General features: G+C 44.1%; 1 protein-coding gene across 1 annotated transcript; it reads right to left on the bottom strand.

The window, feature by feature from the left end:
* Positions 1–2,699: 2,699 nt before the first annotated feature.
* LOC128430590 (eukaryotic translation initiation factor 4 gamma 1-like) lies at positions 2,700–4,225 on the bottom strand. Its single transcript, XM_053416693.1, has 2 exons — positions 3,372–4,225; positions 2,700–3,206 (listed from the first exon to the last, which is right to left on the bottom strand). The coding sequence occupies exons 1-2, from the start codon at positions 3,585–3,587 to the stop codon at positions 2,700–2,702; spliced, it is 723 nt and encodes a 240-aa protein (XP_053272668.1). The 5' UTR covers positions 3,588–4,225.
* Between the last annotated feature and the right edge of the window lie 14,494 nt (positions 4,226–18,719).

The following is an 18,719-nucleotide window of genomic DNA, read 5'->3' as shown; positions in this document are numbered from 1 at the left end:
GCAGAAAAAAACTCAAAAGGTCTAGAATCAGGGAAGAGACACGTCCACACGTCGTCTTGTTGACGGCCAACAAGTCATTATTGAGTTCTTAATGAGATGAAAGGGAGCAGAATCCAATCAAAATGGTATTTTGAGCCACAATGCCCCTTTCGATGGCACTCCTCTGTAATAATTAGTATTACACTCCAGCCCGGCAGATGAGGGCCTTGTAATGAGGCTAGTGAAGTAATGATATCCCATTATGACATGCAGATCCCTTGCTGAATGCACTGGCAGAGCTGCACGCCCGGCCTACTCCCTCGGAATACACTCAGACGGCGGCGGTGGAGTCCTTCATCCTCGCACAGCTCAATTTAAGAATGTCAGGATGACCAAGGTTACCGGCAAGCACGACTGGTAATTGACACTGTAATCATACCACGTTCAGGGCCAGGTAATGTTCATCGCCGCGCAATTGAAATTGATTTTTGATGCCCGGGGAAGATGATGCCAGGTATGTGAGCACCAAGAGGGGAAGTTCGACAGGATGGAGCTCAACGGGGGGGGGGGGGGGGTTCTGGAAGTAAAGATCCTAAATTTTCTGAATAGAGATTTTTGGTTTATCAGCCGTAATATTGGAACCAATCAAGGTAGACTTAACACAAGCATCAAATTTTTCAAGTATGTTTTATTCTCCTCTAGAAGACACAGATCTGTACGATATCAACTGTGTTTCAAGAAAAATGTGTTTAACTTCTAATGTCAGGGAGAAGAGCTCGGGAGTAATGGCCGTAAACTCAACTACACAAGGTTTCTATACAATACAGTATGCAATGCTTAAACTACAATATATTAAAACACTTTATGAACAACAACGTTAATTTAAAGAAGCACGCTGGAAGTCATTGTAAAGCGATCATTCTCAATGGTTTATGGCCTCGGTTCCCAAACTGGGCTACATGTACCCCAAGGGGTACGCGAAGTGGTTCAGGGGGCACGTGGGGAGAACATTTTATCTGCGTTTTCAAAGTGAAAAAGCCCATTACATTTCCAAACTGAGCTATAAATAATCGCGCAATATTAAATAGTCTGAATAGCCAACTCGCATTGCCAAAAATACCCATATTCAGCAAAATAATTACACTGCCAAAAAAAGTTACAGGTAGGTTAGTGACCGTTAGTCAAAACTAGGGATGGGCATAATTAATCGACAATCGATTAATTGATCCTTAAGAATTTCGTAGATGACATTATTTTGTCATCTACGATTATTATAAGTCCTGAAATCCCTGACAATTTCAAAGTTTCAAGTGTTATAGGCTGTATACGTGCGTCGGGGGGGGGGTACTTAGCTGGAGATTGAATGTCTGAAGGGGTACGAGACTGTAAAAAGTTTGGGAACCACTGATCTAGATTAACCTCCATTCATTTGAATTGGTCTCCCCAACTTCTTAATATTTATGATTTATTCTTTTATTTATTCATTCACAGCCTCATTCTTTGGTGCATGATATGGCAAGAAGACAGCAGAATCGCATGCTCTTAAGTAAAGCCGACACTGACAGGATTGTGCGGACCCAGTGTCAGACTGTCCTGCAATTTCAAATTCTCAGTTGCTCATTTTTCAGGAATAATCTCAGTTATTTGTCTGTCTATCCTATTATCTGGGAACTCATGAGGCGATGAATATATTCTTTATACGTGTACAAATGAGAGAAATAAATCCTTAAAGCACTGTTGTAATATGCCTTAATTTTAATGCCTTGTTTGTGAAGACTATATATTTACATAACTCGAAGAAGCTCATGGGGCCAAGGAAGACAATCAGTGCAGTACTGCCTGTTGCACAACTTTTCATGTAGTGAGTGCATAGGACGTTTTGGCAGGCCAGGCCAACCCTTCCATGCAACAACTGTCCCACTTAAGCTACTGGAATCCTGAAATATGCTGCGAGTTTGTGTCCCAAAAGAAACACATTTTTAGTCCAGTGCACAAACATAAGCTCACAGACAGAGTCTCTGAGTTTCAGCAGACGATACTGAGCTAATTTTAGGAGTTTGACCTCTGATGCCGTATTTATTACACATGCACTGAAATATCTAAAGGATTGGTTGAAAATAGTGTTACTCAACACAAAGCTGCAGTTTGTCTGTCCTTGTCAAATAATATCATGCTCTTGCTGATGATATAATAAAGCCAAGCTTTTTGTCCATTCATAAATATCACTCTCCAGAGGCTTATATTGAATATCCTCACAGCTTGAAGTGAAACTAGTGTTACACAACCAGCTGTTAGAAGATAAAATATGACATCAATTATGTTTTTTTTACTGAATTCTCATTTAGATTTGATGTTCAGTTCAGGATAAGTACTTTTGTCAAATGTTGTCCCAGAAACTCTCCAGGCATCTGTGCTTTTCATTGATTATTGGGAAAAAGGGAAATGTATAAGTTGTATTTCCCACATGTGTTTTAATTGAAATGTGAGGGCAGCTGCATGCAAGACATAAAAAAACCCAAATTAAATTTAAAACATTTTATTCATTAGTCGACAACATAGTACAAACCACAAACAGAGTACAGACATGATGTCACCCAGTGCAAATTATACAGAGTAGGAGCAGGGGTTGCAGTGGGGGGTTTGTGTCCATTTACAAATATCACTGTATAAGTTGTATAAGTGTATAAGTTGTATTTCCCACATGAGTTTTCATTAAAAACTTAGTGGGGGTTGGAGTATGCCATCTTCCTGGCATCCACTGTTTCCCTCAACAAAAGGGAGAGCCTTGGTGCCCTCTTCCCTTTCTCTGCCATATGGTCCAGCTGGTTATAGTAGGTGTCCATCACCTCCTTTTCCGTCACCACCTCCAGGTCCTGCTGGATCATCTGGAGGAGCTGACAGAGGCCCTCAAGAGACGGCCCGTCTCCTTTCTGCAACAGCCTCCTGATGCAGCAGTGCATGGATTTCTCTGCCAGCACCTTGGAGAGGAACAGCTCCCCAATAAACCTCAGCATATTGAGGAAGCAACCGGAAGGTTTGGCGTTCTGTTGCTCTTCCCTCAGCCGGTCGGTGACCCTCACGTCCTGGACTGGCTTCAGGCAGGACCAACTCTCTTGATGAATGCCCTCCTTGTCCAAGCTCTTCATGAACTCTGCCTGGCAGTGTTTAACCAGCAGAGACCTGAAGGAGACGCTGACTGACCAGTCGGACAAGGACTGGAACTCCACCTGAAGAGGAGAAAACCATAAAGAAATATTAACACTAATGTAACTCACATACATACATAGTGATCAGTGTGTTCAATTAAGGTTACAACCTGCATACAAATACAAGGTGTCCAACTAAGTAAGAAACAGGATAAAGTAGCTTCCAGTCATAGATGCATCACTTACTTCTGAGAGGTGTTGACACAGCTCCGCGAAGACTGCAGCAGAGTCTGGTTTCTTCACGGCCCTCTTGAAAATGAGCTCCACCATTTCCTGCAGGTTCTCCTCAACGTCCAAGTCCTCGTGACTCAGATCCGTCACGAAGGCTTGAAAGTTTGCAGTGACGCAGCTGACGGACTCGTAGGAGGCAGCGCCGAGAAACCCCACGTGTGTTGGGATCATGTTGATTCAAATCAATCGTAGTTCTCTTCAAGGCAAATCCAAAGAAACGAGTTCAGGAGCAAGAACAGAGTGCAGGAGCAAGAACAGAGTTCAGGAGCAAGAACAGAGTTCAGGAGCAAGAACAGAGTGCAGGAGCAAGAACAGAGTTCAGGAGCAAGAACAGAGTTCAGGAGCAAGAACAGAGTTCAGGAGCAAGAACAGAGTTCAGGTGCAAGAACAGAGTGCAGGAGCAAGAACAGAGTTCAGGAGCAAGAACAGAGTTCAGGAGCAAGAACAGAGTTCAGGAGCAAGAACAGAGTTCAGGAGCAAGAACAGAGTGCAGGAGCAAGAACAGAGTTCAGGTGCAACGAGCCAAGTATTCCGAAGAGAACTGACTGAAAACTGACTGAAAACTGACGCTTATGTAGGGACAGACTTCAAAGGTATATGGCTGCTGCTTTGGTGACCTTCAGTGACATTCATCAAAGGAACAAAGCCTGAGTGATAACATTCAAAAAAATTCAGAAAATGCCTATTTTTTTTTAAAAATGTACAAGTTTAATTTAGATAAACATTAAATTCAAACTTAACGGTTTGAGTGAAAAATCCCTGATGATGCTTCTGAAACTGTGTGTTACAAAAATAAAGTACATCTATTTATCTACATCAATTTAGATCTATCTGGGGGGGGTTGGGGTATAGGTGGGCTAGTAGCGTTCATGCTAATAAGGAACGATAATGCCTGTTTCATATTGGTAAATGTGTCGCTAGTTTTTACAACAACAGTTTTAATTTGGTCAAACCACCATGTGGAAATGTGTCCTTCGAGGGAAATCACTGGCACTAATATGGCAGGCAAAACGTTTGCAGCGCTGTTTGAAGTCAGTGGGCACGATGTACAGTCAGAGTCCGCCTCCGTGTCTTTATTGAATGGGTGTCTACTCTTCTTCGTCAGCTTCTTCTTCCTCTGCGCCATTTTGAAGCTTTAACGCTCCTTCAACCGTCGCTGGACAACTTTAATGTGCGGGCAGTGAAATAAAAAGATCTCGGCTCGTAGCGTCTCAGCAAGTAACAACACTGAGGTCGGACATGTTGGATACACGTTTGAGGGACTTCTTGCTTCCGCTTTAGTGCGAGACTACCACGGTGTTGTCTGATGCTCCACACCGCCTCCTGCCGCTCCGGGGTGGGATTACATGGTTACGGTGGCCGAGAGAGCTTAACGCACTGCAAATGAAGAAAACACTTTCTGTTAATAGCAACATTTGTTAGAAAATGGACACTTGCATCTGTAAATGCCTTTAATTTACATATAATAATTTATTGCACAGATGGGACCAGATCATAGTTCTTGTAAACATTGAATACATTTTCTTTTTGACTCATTTCAAACAAATGATTATGCTTGAAATCTTACCCCTAAATAGGATTGTTCCCTAGGAAATCAGTAAAATGTCCTTTTAAAAACCCTATTGAAAGGCAGGGATGAATCTAGTTAATCTAGATCCTCGGTTCCCAAACTGGGGTACATGTACCCCAAGGGGTACGCAAAGTGGTTCAGGGGGTACGTGGGGAGAACATTTTATCTGCGTTTTAAAAGTGAAAAAGCCCATTACATTTTCAAACTGAGCTATAAATAATCGCGCAATATTAAATAGTCTGAATAGCCAACTCGCATTGCCAAAAATACCCATATTCAGCAAAATAATTACACTGCCAAAAAAAGTTACAGGTAGGTTAGTGACCGTTAGTCAAAACTAGGGATGGGCATAATTAATCGACAATCGATTAATTGATCCTTAAGAATTTCGTAGATGACATTATTTTGTCATCTACGATTATTATAAGTCCTGAAATCCCTGACAATTTCAAAGTTTCAAGTGTTATAGGCTGTATACGTGCGTCGGGGGGGGGGGTACGTAGCTGGAGATTGAATGTCTGAAGGGGTACGAGACTGTAAAAAGTTTGGGAACCACTGGTTTATGGGATCCATAGTTCCTTTTAATCTTTAAATAATTATCCAAACAGTCTTGTGATTTGACCTTTGCTTAAATTGTTTGTTGTTGCTCACAGTCAAATGTGTTATGGTCTTGCCTTATATGTCTTTTATTAGTAGGTAATGAACCCCCCCCCCCCCCCCCCCCCCCCGAACCCAGAGTTATTCTAAAAGTGGCCCGTCACTGTTAAACTATGTTAATTTTGGGTCATTAAGCTATTTCTTCATTAGATTCAGAACAGAGGTTAAAATGTGTATCTGAAAGAGAACTGTGACAGAGGGAGGACGGCAGCCACGGTAAGAGCGAGTGGAACACCTGGGCACGGCAGGTGTTTCCCTCCACCGGGAGTCCCAACACACATGGTCTGTGTCAAAGCAAGGTTTCAAGGAAAGGGGGTTGTCCCATAAGGGGGGGAGGGAGGGACAGAAAGATGACAAGGACCCGCTTTGTACTTTAGCACAAGGCAGCTCCAGTTCCCCAGCAGAAGCCGCTATAGCCTTGTCAAGTAAATCCAGGTAATGAGAAAACCCATTAGATCAGCGAGTGATAAGCTGCAGCTGCGATGGAACGGCTCCATAAAGGCGACGCCATCGCCGTGGCTCGATCGGGAAAGACAGGTGCAGCCATCAAAAACTAAATTAACATAATCTCTCCGTGTCGCAGTAGGTGTGGTTATTATTTTACTGTAGACATTTTTTTTTTTTAAACCGCTCCCGAGCCATCTGTCGATTTAGAAAGCTGACTCTGTGATTGGCTGATGTGTGTTCACCGGCGCCCGGCGAGCAGCAGCAGCCGGACGGCGTGTGTTTATTACGTGACATCATTTATCGCCAGGTCAAGACGCCGGACTCAGATTAGCTTCCTCTCAAGGTTTTTAATGAGCGGAGGTAATTGGCCGCGTCTGCTCGAGCACTTATGCCCTCGTGTGATAGTCGTAAACAGGATGTTGCAGGGGGAGGAAAAAAAAAATATTATAATCTTTTATGCTTTACACAGAATAGAGGTGTAAACATTTGAAGGAGCTCGGTAATTTGTTGTGTTTGCTTTTAGCCGGGAATTAACGGAGTTGGGTGTTCGCACTTTCAAGCATTTTCAGTCCCAAGCACCAGAACACAAAAGATTATTATAAAAGGCGAGCATTAAAAGTACAAGGGCCTGCCCCCCCCCCCCTTTTTTTATTCTCTCTGTCGTGCCGCACAACATTTCCAGAGCGTTGCATATGCAAACAAATCACAGCGGTTCCATCTGTGGGAGTTTTGACCATGCCCGAGCCCCCCCCCCCCCCCCCCTCTCCGCTTATCCTCTCACACCATGCTTCCCGGGCGTTTCACCATGCATGCCGCCGCTGATAGCATTCTGCCGGGTTTTGTGTGTGTGTGTGTGTGTGTGTGTGTGTGTGCCTTATCGGGTCAGAGGATTCCACTGAGGAACGGAGGCATTGTCGCCGCTGACCTCCCCAAAAGTCACACACACACACACACACAAACACACAAAAGGGAACTAAATTGAGCTGCGTCAAATGCAAAAGCTCCAAGGAGACCCCATTTGCAATTCAAAGGCAAATTAGCGAATCCACCACTTTGTCATTGCCAAGGGAAATTGATGTTTAAAAAAAAAAATGGAGTGACGAGTGTTTAATATTGAAAACTTAACTTAATCGACACATCATCAGCTAAAAAAAGTAATGGCGCTCGAGTGGAGGCGACCTTGGAGGCTTTTCGAACGCAGCCTCGTGTACATAAATACAGATTTTAAGGTCGTCACTGTCGTATCCAATCTGCGGAGTGACTAGTCAGGGTAAATCAAATTACAAAGATATCAATGACAACCGCCCTTGTACTAAGTCGATGTTTTCATCCACGTGTGCTTAAGTTTTCCCGCGGCGGCCCCCGGGTCTGAGAAAAGGTGAATAATAAACGAGGCGTACGTTAAGATTCCAGACGAGCGTCACCGATTGGACGGGACGTTGTCAGGCACATCATGGGGCATATTATCATGCATCAATCACACGCCTCGGTCATTCCACACACATACAGAAACAGTCCACGTCCAAAGTTGGAGGACAAAGTAAGACGCAGCTGCTCGGAGGGTGGACGTGTGCAGAGGAGTCGCTGCAATCTTCAATACCTCACTGGGGTTTTATAACGGAGAGCAGAGGGATTATGGGTAAAAGTTGTGAAGTGAAACCGACAGGTGGATGCATGAAGTGGTGAGGAAACAACATAAGTTTTTTTTGTACTTGCACTTTTGTATTTGCTGATTCTGGTCGTGAACATGTTGCAAAATCGGTTAAAATGTTTGAAGTACATAGATTTTCTTGTTCCAATTATTATCCCTTGTTTTACTCCTATTTGGGGAATAATCATGAACCACACATCCCATATTTTCAGGACTGAACACAGGAGCTGTAATGTAGGAGTCAGCAAGTACTTCTTAGCCTGGGGGGGCGACAACAGAAGCCTCGTTGGTTTAGAATGTATTTATTTACAATCTGGCTAATTGGCTCCATTAAATTTATGCTGATTTAGCAACTGGACGGTTGCACCGTACCTGTTGCTGCAAAGACAATTATCGCTGGATTAGCTTGATTCTGAAGAAAACATAAATAGGGAATTCCAGGGTGAGTTCTGCAGGCGTGTAAAGTATTTAAATTTATGTAAATTGTGGAATTTAAAGTTACTTAACTGCTTCTAACATCGAGAATCTCTTTTCCCCTTGTTTTTCAACCAATGAGAAATATGACCCTGACCGAATTCTTAATCATTCCTGCAAAACAGAATCTGTAAAGAAATATTCACAAATGAATGGCCAACCACTACCAGGCTGTTGCTGAGGACTCCCAGAGTTAATTCATGTGCTGGACAGACGGACTTGCATCGACATGCCCTGGAGAACCCTCTGCCTTTTAATGTACGTGTAAGATACGTCATCGCACATTCAAAGAATTCCCTGCCATCATTTCTGAGGGTCCTCGATTATCACAACAGTAACTCCAGTCCACCTCTGGATCCCAATCAGCGGAGTCATGGGCAGAATGGTGAATGTCCTGTTGAACGAGGAGCGGCTTGAGAAGAGGCGTTAGCGTGTTTCTCTGTGAACGAGCACATGTCCACGCAGGCGACCTGTAATTATAGATAAAAGCCCTTTTGTATCAGACCATCATCTGCTTCATTGACTACCCTGCTTCTGCTTGTGCTTCTAAATCACAAAAGGCGCTGGTACAATCTCCCAGTGCCTTTTGTTAGATTCTTCACTCACCTATTTTACATTCCCATTTTACTGCGCCTTGTTTCTCCTTGGAAAAGCACTTGTTTTTTTTCTAGCCAGGCAGAACAGCCCGGACATTTCTGATCAGCGCGTTGCAGCATCTCTCTGTGTGTAATGGCAGAAAAGAACGAGGGGAGTTGAAGATGGTGTCTGAGTGTTCCCGTGCGATGGTGAGTCCTCCCACATACAGTAGTTCACGGCAGGGAGCAGCACTAGAGAAAGTCGCAGACACTTAATGCCTCACACAATGTGACTACGGCACTTACATCTGTGAAACCAGCCCTTCAAACCTCATATTGTATTTGAAAAGAAGTCCCCGGTGTTTTTTTATCTGTCGTCTGAAAGCTGTTGAGAAAGGGGCTGGGTCTGTGTCATGGTCGACAACCTGACCAGCTGTTGGAACACCAGTTGACATGTAAATGTGGGAAATCAAGTTTTTAAGTCAAGAACATTTCACAGGAGCGTGAACAGTGTATAGAAAAAGACTTTCAGAAAGGCAAGGGGGAAAAAAATATGAATTTTTAATAAACAGTGTAGAAATCACTATCTTCGACTGTAGGAAAACAATATACAACTTCTAATTTGATTATGTTGTAACTTCCACTGTTGTTGGACTAAAAGACATGAGCAGTTCCGTCTTTACGGTTTGTTTTCAGAAGTAAAATCGATCTTCCCCCCCCCCCCCCCCCCCCCCCCCTTACAGCGGAAACTTCTCATGTTGTTTCAAAGACATCGCCCGCGCTAAATGTCAGGTGGCGACCTCTGCCAGCTTTAAAAGCCAGAGAGCAAAAAGGTCTGCATCTTTCATCTGGCGTCCGCTAAGTGTGCAGGGGGGGGGGAGCTGTGTGAGAGAGCACGGACTGTTATTGATGGCGACATGGTAGATGCGCCCCCCCACCCCCCACCCACCCGTCCTCGCGCCACATGGGGCCCGATGCAAATGGTCAGGTTCATTCAAGCCTCTCAGCACACCAGGTTAAACAGCAACTTGTAACTCTAACTTTTTAACGGTTGAGTTTTAAACCCCCTGAAAGACGTGTTGTTCTGAATAACAGATCACAAAGCGAGACTTGGATAATCCATCTTTCTCTGAAACTAAACGTTAAATGTTGGACTCCAGCAAAAAACATTGGCCCCTGTAAGTGGGAATCCACGTTGCTGGAAGTCCACTGATCACATTGTGATTGCAGACGTTGTGTAACTGTGACGTTGTGTACCTGTGACGTTGTGTACATGTGACATTGTGCGCACAGCACGAGAACACACGGCGGAATGCATCACCTTGCCGTCGCGTGGCAACAGCTGAGCCCAGGTAGCAGGTGTGAGCATTATCTTATTCAGGAGGTGTGTGTGTGTGTAGCCCCGTGCTGGCATCCATAATGGAGCCGATCCTTCAGGGCCGCGCACGGAACTCCAAGCAGCTTGAGCCCCTGAACGCCGAGGTGCCCCCCCCCCCCCCCCCCCCCCCACAGCTACCACAGGGGTTTCATTAACCCCCGAGTTAGCGAACGGTTATCACGCGGGCAGCTGCCAGGTGGGAGCCGGGGTGGAAGGATGGTTCGTGTCATCACATAATGTGGCAGGTGCTGCACAGGGAGAAACTCCTGAGTGCTTAATGTTATTGTTGTAAGTGGGGCGACGTCAGGGATGGGGGGGGGTGTACGCAGGACGTGGGCAAAAGCAATGAACGTCTCTCGGGAAATTATTCTGGAAACTCAAAGATTTTCGCAAACTCGAGATCAATTCTACCGACTTATCTAACAATGCTTATAAAATAACAGTTCATTAGTCCCGACTCTCGCCGGGGTGTGTTGTCGCAATTTCATTCATCACGCCGTAACACAACTCTCCGTCGATGAGGGGTTTTAAAAAAAAAAATTCAGAGTCTAATGAAGAGCTGCTGTTTCAGGATCAGTTTCCATAGACACCTGCTGCTCGATGTGTTTCTCCTCCTCGGTTAATTCAATAGAGGGAAGTCAAGAGCTGCACCTCAGATGCTGTAGTAATATTTTTAGCCTGTTTCTGGTGAAGAAGCACTCGGCTAGATGTGGTGTGTGTGTGTCTATATATATATTTATTAATGTGTTCCTTTCCTCAGAGTTCCGGCACATGCTCTGACTTAATTATACCACGGCATTTGGAGGTATATAAAAAAAGATGCCTCCCAATTAGGGGTAACCCAGGGACAAGCCCCAGACATCACCCTTAAATCCGTCTACTCAACGCGTCTCATTGAGTTAGTAACTTATTCAAAGGCTCGTGTCTCGGATGATGCAATGCTAAGAACACTGGGATTCCTCTCTGGTGGCCGAGGAAACTGCACCGCTCGCAGAATCCCAGCCTTACGTAACCGATCCTTTGTGCCCTCTGTTCTCACCATGTGATTACAAGCCAACCTGTGGAGAGCCACAGTTCCCAGTGCTTTACCACTTTCCACCAAGCTGGGAATCGCATGAATCTTTCACAGCCACAGGATGAAGCTTGTTGTTGTTGTTCCTACTCTCGGGTTGAAACACTAGGATTCCACACAGTGATCTCTGCATATCCACCAGAGTGTCAAATCAATGACGCCTCCGATGGTAGCCCCGGCCTGCAGGAGCTCTGGCCACGCTGGACCCGTGTGGTGGGATGAAGTCAGATTTCTCTGCCTGTTATTGACTTGTCGACTTCCTCCAGGAAACTATTAGTCCCTGGCAGAGGTTCACGAGGTGGCCCCCCGAGGGTCGTTCTGTGGTGATCGCTGAGAAACCCTTACATAAGTGGAGGGTGCCTGGTTAACACGGCAGAGATGAGGCCTCACTGGCACCACCACACCACTGATAAAGCCCGGTAGACTCTGAATGCCAAGGGAGCCAAACATGGTGGTGCTGCGATGTCTGTGGTTCCATCAGCGTCGAGTCCACAGTTGGAAAGGCGGGGCCTCGCGGCATTTACCGAAGTAACCACCGTTTGCTACTTGCTAATTAAAGTGGTGCATCTGATGGTGAAACCTGGTGAATGTGGATTCATCAGCTCACACTGTGACCGGCTCCTTCTTGGAACCACAAGAACAACGCTCAAGTCGACAGAGCCTGGGGGGGAAATAATCATGACTCCTCAAAAAAATAAAAATGTCACCATTAAAAACCTCTTAACTTTCCACAGATTAATTTCCTCTTTGCTTTCCCTCAGACCCGTCTGCATGGCCGTGTTATCTCACAGTCCACACCAATTCAGTTCAGCTCAGCTATGGATGCTATAAATACCGGGCACACTGTGAACATAAGCCTCTGCACAGACATAATTTAGCTGTTGCATGTATGAGCTGGTTATAGCCACTTCATTCCCCCCCGCCCCCCCTACTGTCAATATTTACTCAGACAGTGGTCAGCGCTCATCCCCGAACCTGCAGAGATTAATTTCCCTGAGGAAATTAGCTACTGATGCACGGCAGTGTAAGTTCCCCAAGTATGGTGAATTGAATTACGTGGCCGCCGTCAGTATTTACAGAGAAACACACATTTCATGTGCGGCGCCAATTATAATATATTTTTTGAATTATAGATTGAGGCTCTTAAAGGGAGACGGGGCTGCACACGCTTTATTGCCTGACCTGCCGTCACTTTGAAAAATGAGCGTGACATTTGCATCCCCAGTGTTCGGAAAAGACTCTTTATTCTATTTGGTCGACATTAAATGAGGACTGTGGGGCTTTCGAGATGGGAAGCATTTCTCTTTTAATATGGATTCTATGGACAGCGATATGATAAAGACTTGAATTTCACATGAGCTTGTCAAGCCAGCTGCACAACAGTCTGACGAGTGCGTCTTTGGTTTTAATGGTATTGACTCATCTGACGGTGGAGGTGTGTTAGAGACGAGTCTGGAAAAATGTGTCCTGGGTTTATAAGTGCTTTAATTCTAGGTTGCTGTGTCCTTTAGAAATTATTTAACAGAAGAACATCTAGGATCAGCAGATGAGGAACAAATATGAACTGTATACACTACACATTTAGAATTACTTATCTTGAAGGCTTTTAATTCGTATAATATATTCTAGTTGCATGTGTGTGTCTGTGTGTGTGTGTGGTGTACTGCATAGCGATGTTATGTTTTGCTTATGACCTGCCTAGGGACAGAAGATGCAAACTAGCACCAAATGTCAACATGTATGTTTTAATATTGTACATGGTCCCTTTAGGAAGATATCATGGGTTGCATAAGGGTTATATATACTTCATACTACCCAGTATCGCAGGTGGGCTGTTAACGGATTTGGTTTTGATGGGTCCACTGGGAATTGATATGCTTTCTTAGGAGGATTACTCAAAAAACACTTTATGGAGTGAACCCATATAGTTTTGGAGCAGATCCACATTAATGGGTGGATGCAGGAATTTCTTTGCACACTGGAAAGATGACGGGTGTTTTTGGCTCAGAATCCTGAATCATTACCAAAACTTTTTTTTACCAACAGTCTGATTTCATTGGATTAATCGTATGTTTCATCAGATTTTGCTCATATTTGAGTTGTACAACAAAGGCCCAAATAGTGACATTAAACAGGTAAACATGATATGAATCTTTTGAATCACGTCCTTCCACAGATCTTCGGTTGTCTTCGGTTGTCTAAAGCACCGACAGCTTTGATCAACCTCGGGGAAAACACTCAACCTCTCATCACTTCGCCAATTTCCAATTTGTCACCAGCTCCCATGTGCACACAGAAGAGCTTTTTGCGCACGTTTGCCGACGCTTCTTCCGAGTGAGACGCTGCACACATTTTCTTTCCCCACCCCCCCCCACAATCCTCCAGCCATCTGCTTCCCACCCTCGACCAAGATGCTTGCACTGGAACCACCATGCCCCTTAAGTCTCAGCAGACGGTCCCTGGCAGCCTATCTCCAGTTTTCACATCGTCTTCGGGCCTTTGAGTTTATTTGGTAAAGGATTTGTTTTTTCATACATACCGCTCTACGTCAAAATCTGAAGAATGGCACGCTGTTGACGCAACGCCTCATTTTTAATTAGCAACAGTGAACGCTAGTGTCAGCCATTTACGTGCGGGGACATAAAATAAACAAAGAAATCTCAAACATACATCATTCTCCTTGTGTTTTCCTTTAAAGAAACGGCAACAATTACCGTTGAGATCCAGTCACTGGGAGACGCTCTTTGATCAAGCCGAGGGTGACGCCGACAGTTCTGTCCTCTCGCTGAGAAACGCCTCATTTCTTTAGAGAGAGACAACTGTCGGGGTGGTCGAACGAAACCAGACTTAATAATGCACGTGTGTGTTGAGATGTTTCTCTTTGGACAGGTAATTGTTAATGAGATGAGAAAGAAATAAAAACATTCGGATGCACACAACAAATTTGACAGCACACGTGCTATTGCTTCAATAATTGGTTCCCCCCCTCCACCCCAACCCACGCCCCCCTCGCATACGTTGGCCAGATTCACAGATAAAGCACACAAACAAAAACATAGAATCGCAGGGACATAAATCAGAGGGAAAACCTGCAGCAAGCCTTGTTCCACAATCCCAACGTGTTATCTGACACCTAGATCTGACAGTGAGTCAACTTAGACCTGTCAGAAAAGGATTAAAGGTTCAGTGTGTGAAGATTTAGGTGAAATATGTATTTCAATACTTTATATTTACATCAGTAGTGAGTCCTCCGCCATGTTTTTTTTATAGTACCTTAACACCTTTTTCCACAGGTTCTCCTTCACGTTTGAAAAGGGGAGGGTGAGGTGTATTCAGCTGCATTATCCACCATCACCACTAGATGTCACTAAACTCTACACACTGAGCCTTTAAACAAGATTAAGTTTGAATGTTGAAGTTGGGAACAAGGAGCATAAATACATCTGTAACTTTTTACCTTTAAATAGCAGCTTCAAATATGAGTTTCGATGGTTCGCTGACTTGTAAAAGAGAGAAAATGAAACCGCCTTCCACTCCCACTCTTCACCCTGAACGTCTGCTCTTGCTCTATGTAACCTTGGTGAGCGAGCACAACCTGCTGGGAGAAGTGTTGCTGCTCGAGCTGGAAATGCCAGAATTTGAGATTATTGATCAGTTGAAAAATCTTTTGGTGTAATTGTTACAGTGGCTGCTCTTCTTGTTCAGGAAGCCAGGGATCATGGGTAATATCCAAAGTTCAGTTGTTTGAGTTCTCACACATTGAAAGGCTTTGTTTCTTCTCTACGTGGACTAGTCCCCACATGTGGCTGCAGGGGGCGCTGCTGCTCAGTCGAAAAAGCTTTAAATCCACCGATAAAACCAATCACGAGAATTTAGGCCGTGCACTGAAACCCAATCTCATCAGTTTAAAAGAGGTCAGCATAAATTTATGATGTTGACGTTCTTCATTACAAGACAGCCATGAAATCTGACTGTGAGAAACAGCCGTGGAGGAGAAGCAGTATCTTGTTTTGCAGATCTATAAAAACGGAGCGTGCTCATCATGTCCTGTGGAAATAACAAATAGGCAATTTGACCCGAGAGGTATGTCGATTTACAGAGATGCTTAACATGAGATAAGCATCATAATTCATTTTTGAATTACTGGGACAGCCGTGGCCACCATTTCACTAAGTGATGCTAATTTAAAACGTGAAAACTGAGGAGAAATATTATCGTGAAAGAGGAAAAGAAAAGTGCACGATGCGATACGAGTACTGTCACACAGCATTAGGTCTTTATTTATGCTTTATCAGCTCAGATTGCATTGTTGGCTCTGGATACAATGGAAAGGGGATTTTATTTTCCTTTCACGTTGCACATTTTAATCAGCTCCTCCGCTCAGCCCGAGCTCACGACGTCTGTGCTCAGACCCGACGGATCAATTCACCGGCCGCGATGTGTGCACTGGCTCCGAAAGTAAACACGGGGATCCCCGGCTGGTTTTGTGCGCTGACGATACAAATTAATTTTATTCAGACAAGATGAAGGATTCCTTATCAATGTTGACAAAAGGGGGGAAACACAAGCTCCTCTGTGCAGCTCGACCAGAAGCGTCACTCAAACAGTTGGCTCGAATTTCCCGACTGATCACCTGGAATATTTGCGAATTTAAATACAAATGTTGATGTTCTCATGACCAACAGATGATATCAAAATCAATTTGAGTCCGTAAAGAAAGAGCGACAACTGTATTTGAAGACAACCTGTTATTTCTTCACATTGGGAGTAGACTGCGAACAATATGAATTTTTTAGGGCCTGATGTGAAAAGTGAAATACATTTCCGATATCGATATTCAACCTAACAAACACATTAAACACATTTTTAATGATTCCTATCAAACTCTTAAGATAAAAACTTCATATTTGACAGTTTAGCTTAAAAAAATGTGTCATAAATCCTAAAAAGAACATCTAGATCCAACCTCATTTAAAGAATTTGTGTTGTTTATCCTGTAAAATCATAGTTTTCTCCCGTGTGCATTTCATAAAACATTAACAGACATTGACATGTCTGTGAAAAGCTCATATCGACCGACTTTTATTTATTTATTCTCGTTTACCCGTAGAATCAGTCAAGCTCTATTTGGGATAAATGTAGAAAATAATATTTAGTTTCAAACTGTCACATCGGCTTTTCTCCCGTGAAAAATGAAGCCAGATGTCTCGACCCACTGATAAATGAAGAAGGCTGGTGATGGATTGTTTCCTAAACGCTAACGGAAGCACCTTACAACCGATCGGAGCTGTAATGAGTCCGTGTGCATGCAGGGTCCTCGCGGGGGGGCGGGGCCAGAGACCTGCTCGCCTGTCAGCTCATGTAAATGTGACTCTTTATTAATGGCAGGTCACTGGCTCTGCACCAATGGCTGTCGATGTGTCGATGGGGGCCGGACCTCGGCTGTGACAGTCCTGATTAGGGGTCGGGGTCATTTGAACAACTCGGCTACTACAGGAGGTCGTGCTGCGTTCAATGACAGCACTGCTTGTCCGTTCACTGTGACTTTGAAGAAGGGAGAAGAAGAAGGGATAGTGAAAGTCCCACCAGTAGAGGGCAAAGCGTCTTAAATAAGAACTCAATGGAAAAGGGGGGCTGTTATTGTTTGCGCCTTCATGCCACATCCTGGAAATATCCCAGATCAACGTCAGTAATTCGATTTTTGATTAATATTTTAGGCCAATTCATCTGCCTCCATTTATAGAAACCCTGATTGCCTGTTACTTTTAATATCATGGAGCAGGGGAACGGGACATTGGCAGTGTGACATTGTCATTTTCGAGTCTAAACTGACACCTGCGGCCCCCCCGCCCCCGGTCATCCCTTCGAATCCTACGCCAGCACGACAATGGACCACAAAATAAGGCCGTGACCATACACAGCTCTGATTGTGCGGCCAATGGAATAATTAAGTCGTACAGCCGCCCCGTTCCGGAAACCTCATTTTTAATTTCGACTTTCATTTGATTCTCGCAAATGAATATCTTCTCTCTCCGTCCAACTCGTATCGAGTCTGGAACCTTTTCAGCGAAGATGAATGTTTGTCCAAGATAGTTTTGAATCATTCGGTCCAGCTGTGGTTTATTTGGGGGGGGGGGGCTGAAATGAAAATACAAAGTGAACGCATCAGGAGATCTTAATGTGGGCATTTTAAGAAGTTAAGCCAAATCCGAAGCGCTCAGCGACAGGAGGAGAGAAAAGAAGAGTAAAGAAGAAACTGTGATTTTGTTTTTTGAGCTTTGTTTATTTCCAAAAAGCTCTCCTCCCTCCCTGGTGGAGATTTCTGAACGCGATGTCATCTCTTTATTATCTTTGAAGGCGTTTCCACCTATAGGACCTCGTGAATAAGCCTAATCTGAGGAAAGTTGCAGAAATATTGAGAGCTGGCTCTGACTGATAAAAACATGTTTTTCCTCTTCTTCTGTATTTCTCTCCCTTTGGAGGAGAAACACGTTTTGTATTCAAACATCCAAGGAGTGAAAAAAAACTTAAAAATGAAGCAAGGTGACCGCACACTGTTATCTGGCTCCCCCAGTGTGCTCCCACAAACACACACGTGCACAGGCATGTACAACACTGCATACTGTACACTCTGATAAGTGCAACCTCATATCTACAACATAGACTCTCCTCCACATGCATTACATCAACAAAACCCATATCCACACGCGTATATATGACTTCTGCATTGTTGTTTGTTTGTTAGACAACACATCCGCACCCTCCTCCTCCTCCTCCCACACAGGAGAAACATGCAGGGGGACCCACTGTGTGATAATCTATTTCTTCCACCACATTGAAATTCTGTGGATGCTTCCTTCCCTCTTACTCACAGCATTTTCAAAAGATTGTCCCCAACTTCAGGAAGGCAAGGAAATTGCTTTTAAGGGGAGATTTAAGCCTGAACATAAACAAAGTGATGACTCTGATTTGGGGCCAGAGTTACATTCATTTCTTTTTTACTCCACAGGTCTGACACATTGCATTGAGAAAGCACACGCCGCCTTTTGGTCGTGATCCGATTTACAGATATACCATCAATTTAAAAGTGGGGAAAAAATAAGCCTGTGAAATGTTGTTAAAGGTTTTTTACTGTTTAGATTAAATATGCCATTAGTCTTGTGCAGGAGTGACCTTATTAGGAGTGTGAGCTCGAGGCTTGATTTTTAAATCGGGGGCTGTCAGAACATGGAGAAGAGGCAGATACAGGAAACAGAAAGACAGCCGTGCCTGGAGCTCACTGGAAAAATACAGTCAACTTAAGCCATGTATATTATGAGCAGAATACTATTGTGTGTGTTACTGCTGGGTCTGAAGCAACTCAGCAAGTGTGGTCACCTTTAGGTTTGGTACATTGTCCAGTGCCATTGGACAGTCCTAGCTGTCAATCACACGGTATCCACACCCTACGTCAAATGGAACCAGAATTTACAACATGGA

This window comes from Pleuronectes platessa, chromosome 23 (assembly GCF_947347685.1).
Source record: "Pleuronectes platessa chromosome 23, fPlePla1.1, whole genome shotgun sequence".
Lineage (NCBI taxonomy): Eukaryota > Metazoa > Chordata > Actinopteri > Pleuronectiformes > Pleuronectidae > Pleuronectes > Pleuronectes platessa.
This window is presented reverse-complemented; position numbering and strand designations above follow the sequence as displayed.

Coding starts and splice junctions, on each gene's coding strand:
- LOC128430590 (XM_053416693.1), bottom strand. CDS start 3,587: ATGATCCCAACACACGTGGGGTTTCTCGGCGCTGCCTCCTACGAGTCC. Junction 3,207..3,371: donor TGTGTCAACACCTCTCAGAA/GTAAGTGATGCA, acceptor TCTCCTCTTCAG/GTGGAGTTCCAGTCCTTGTC.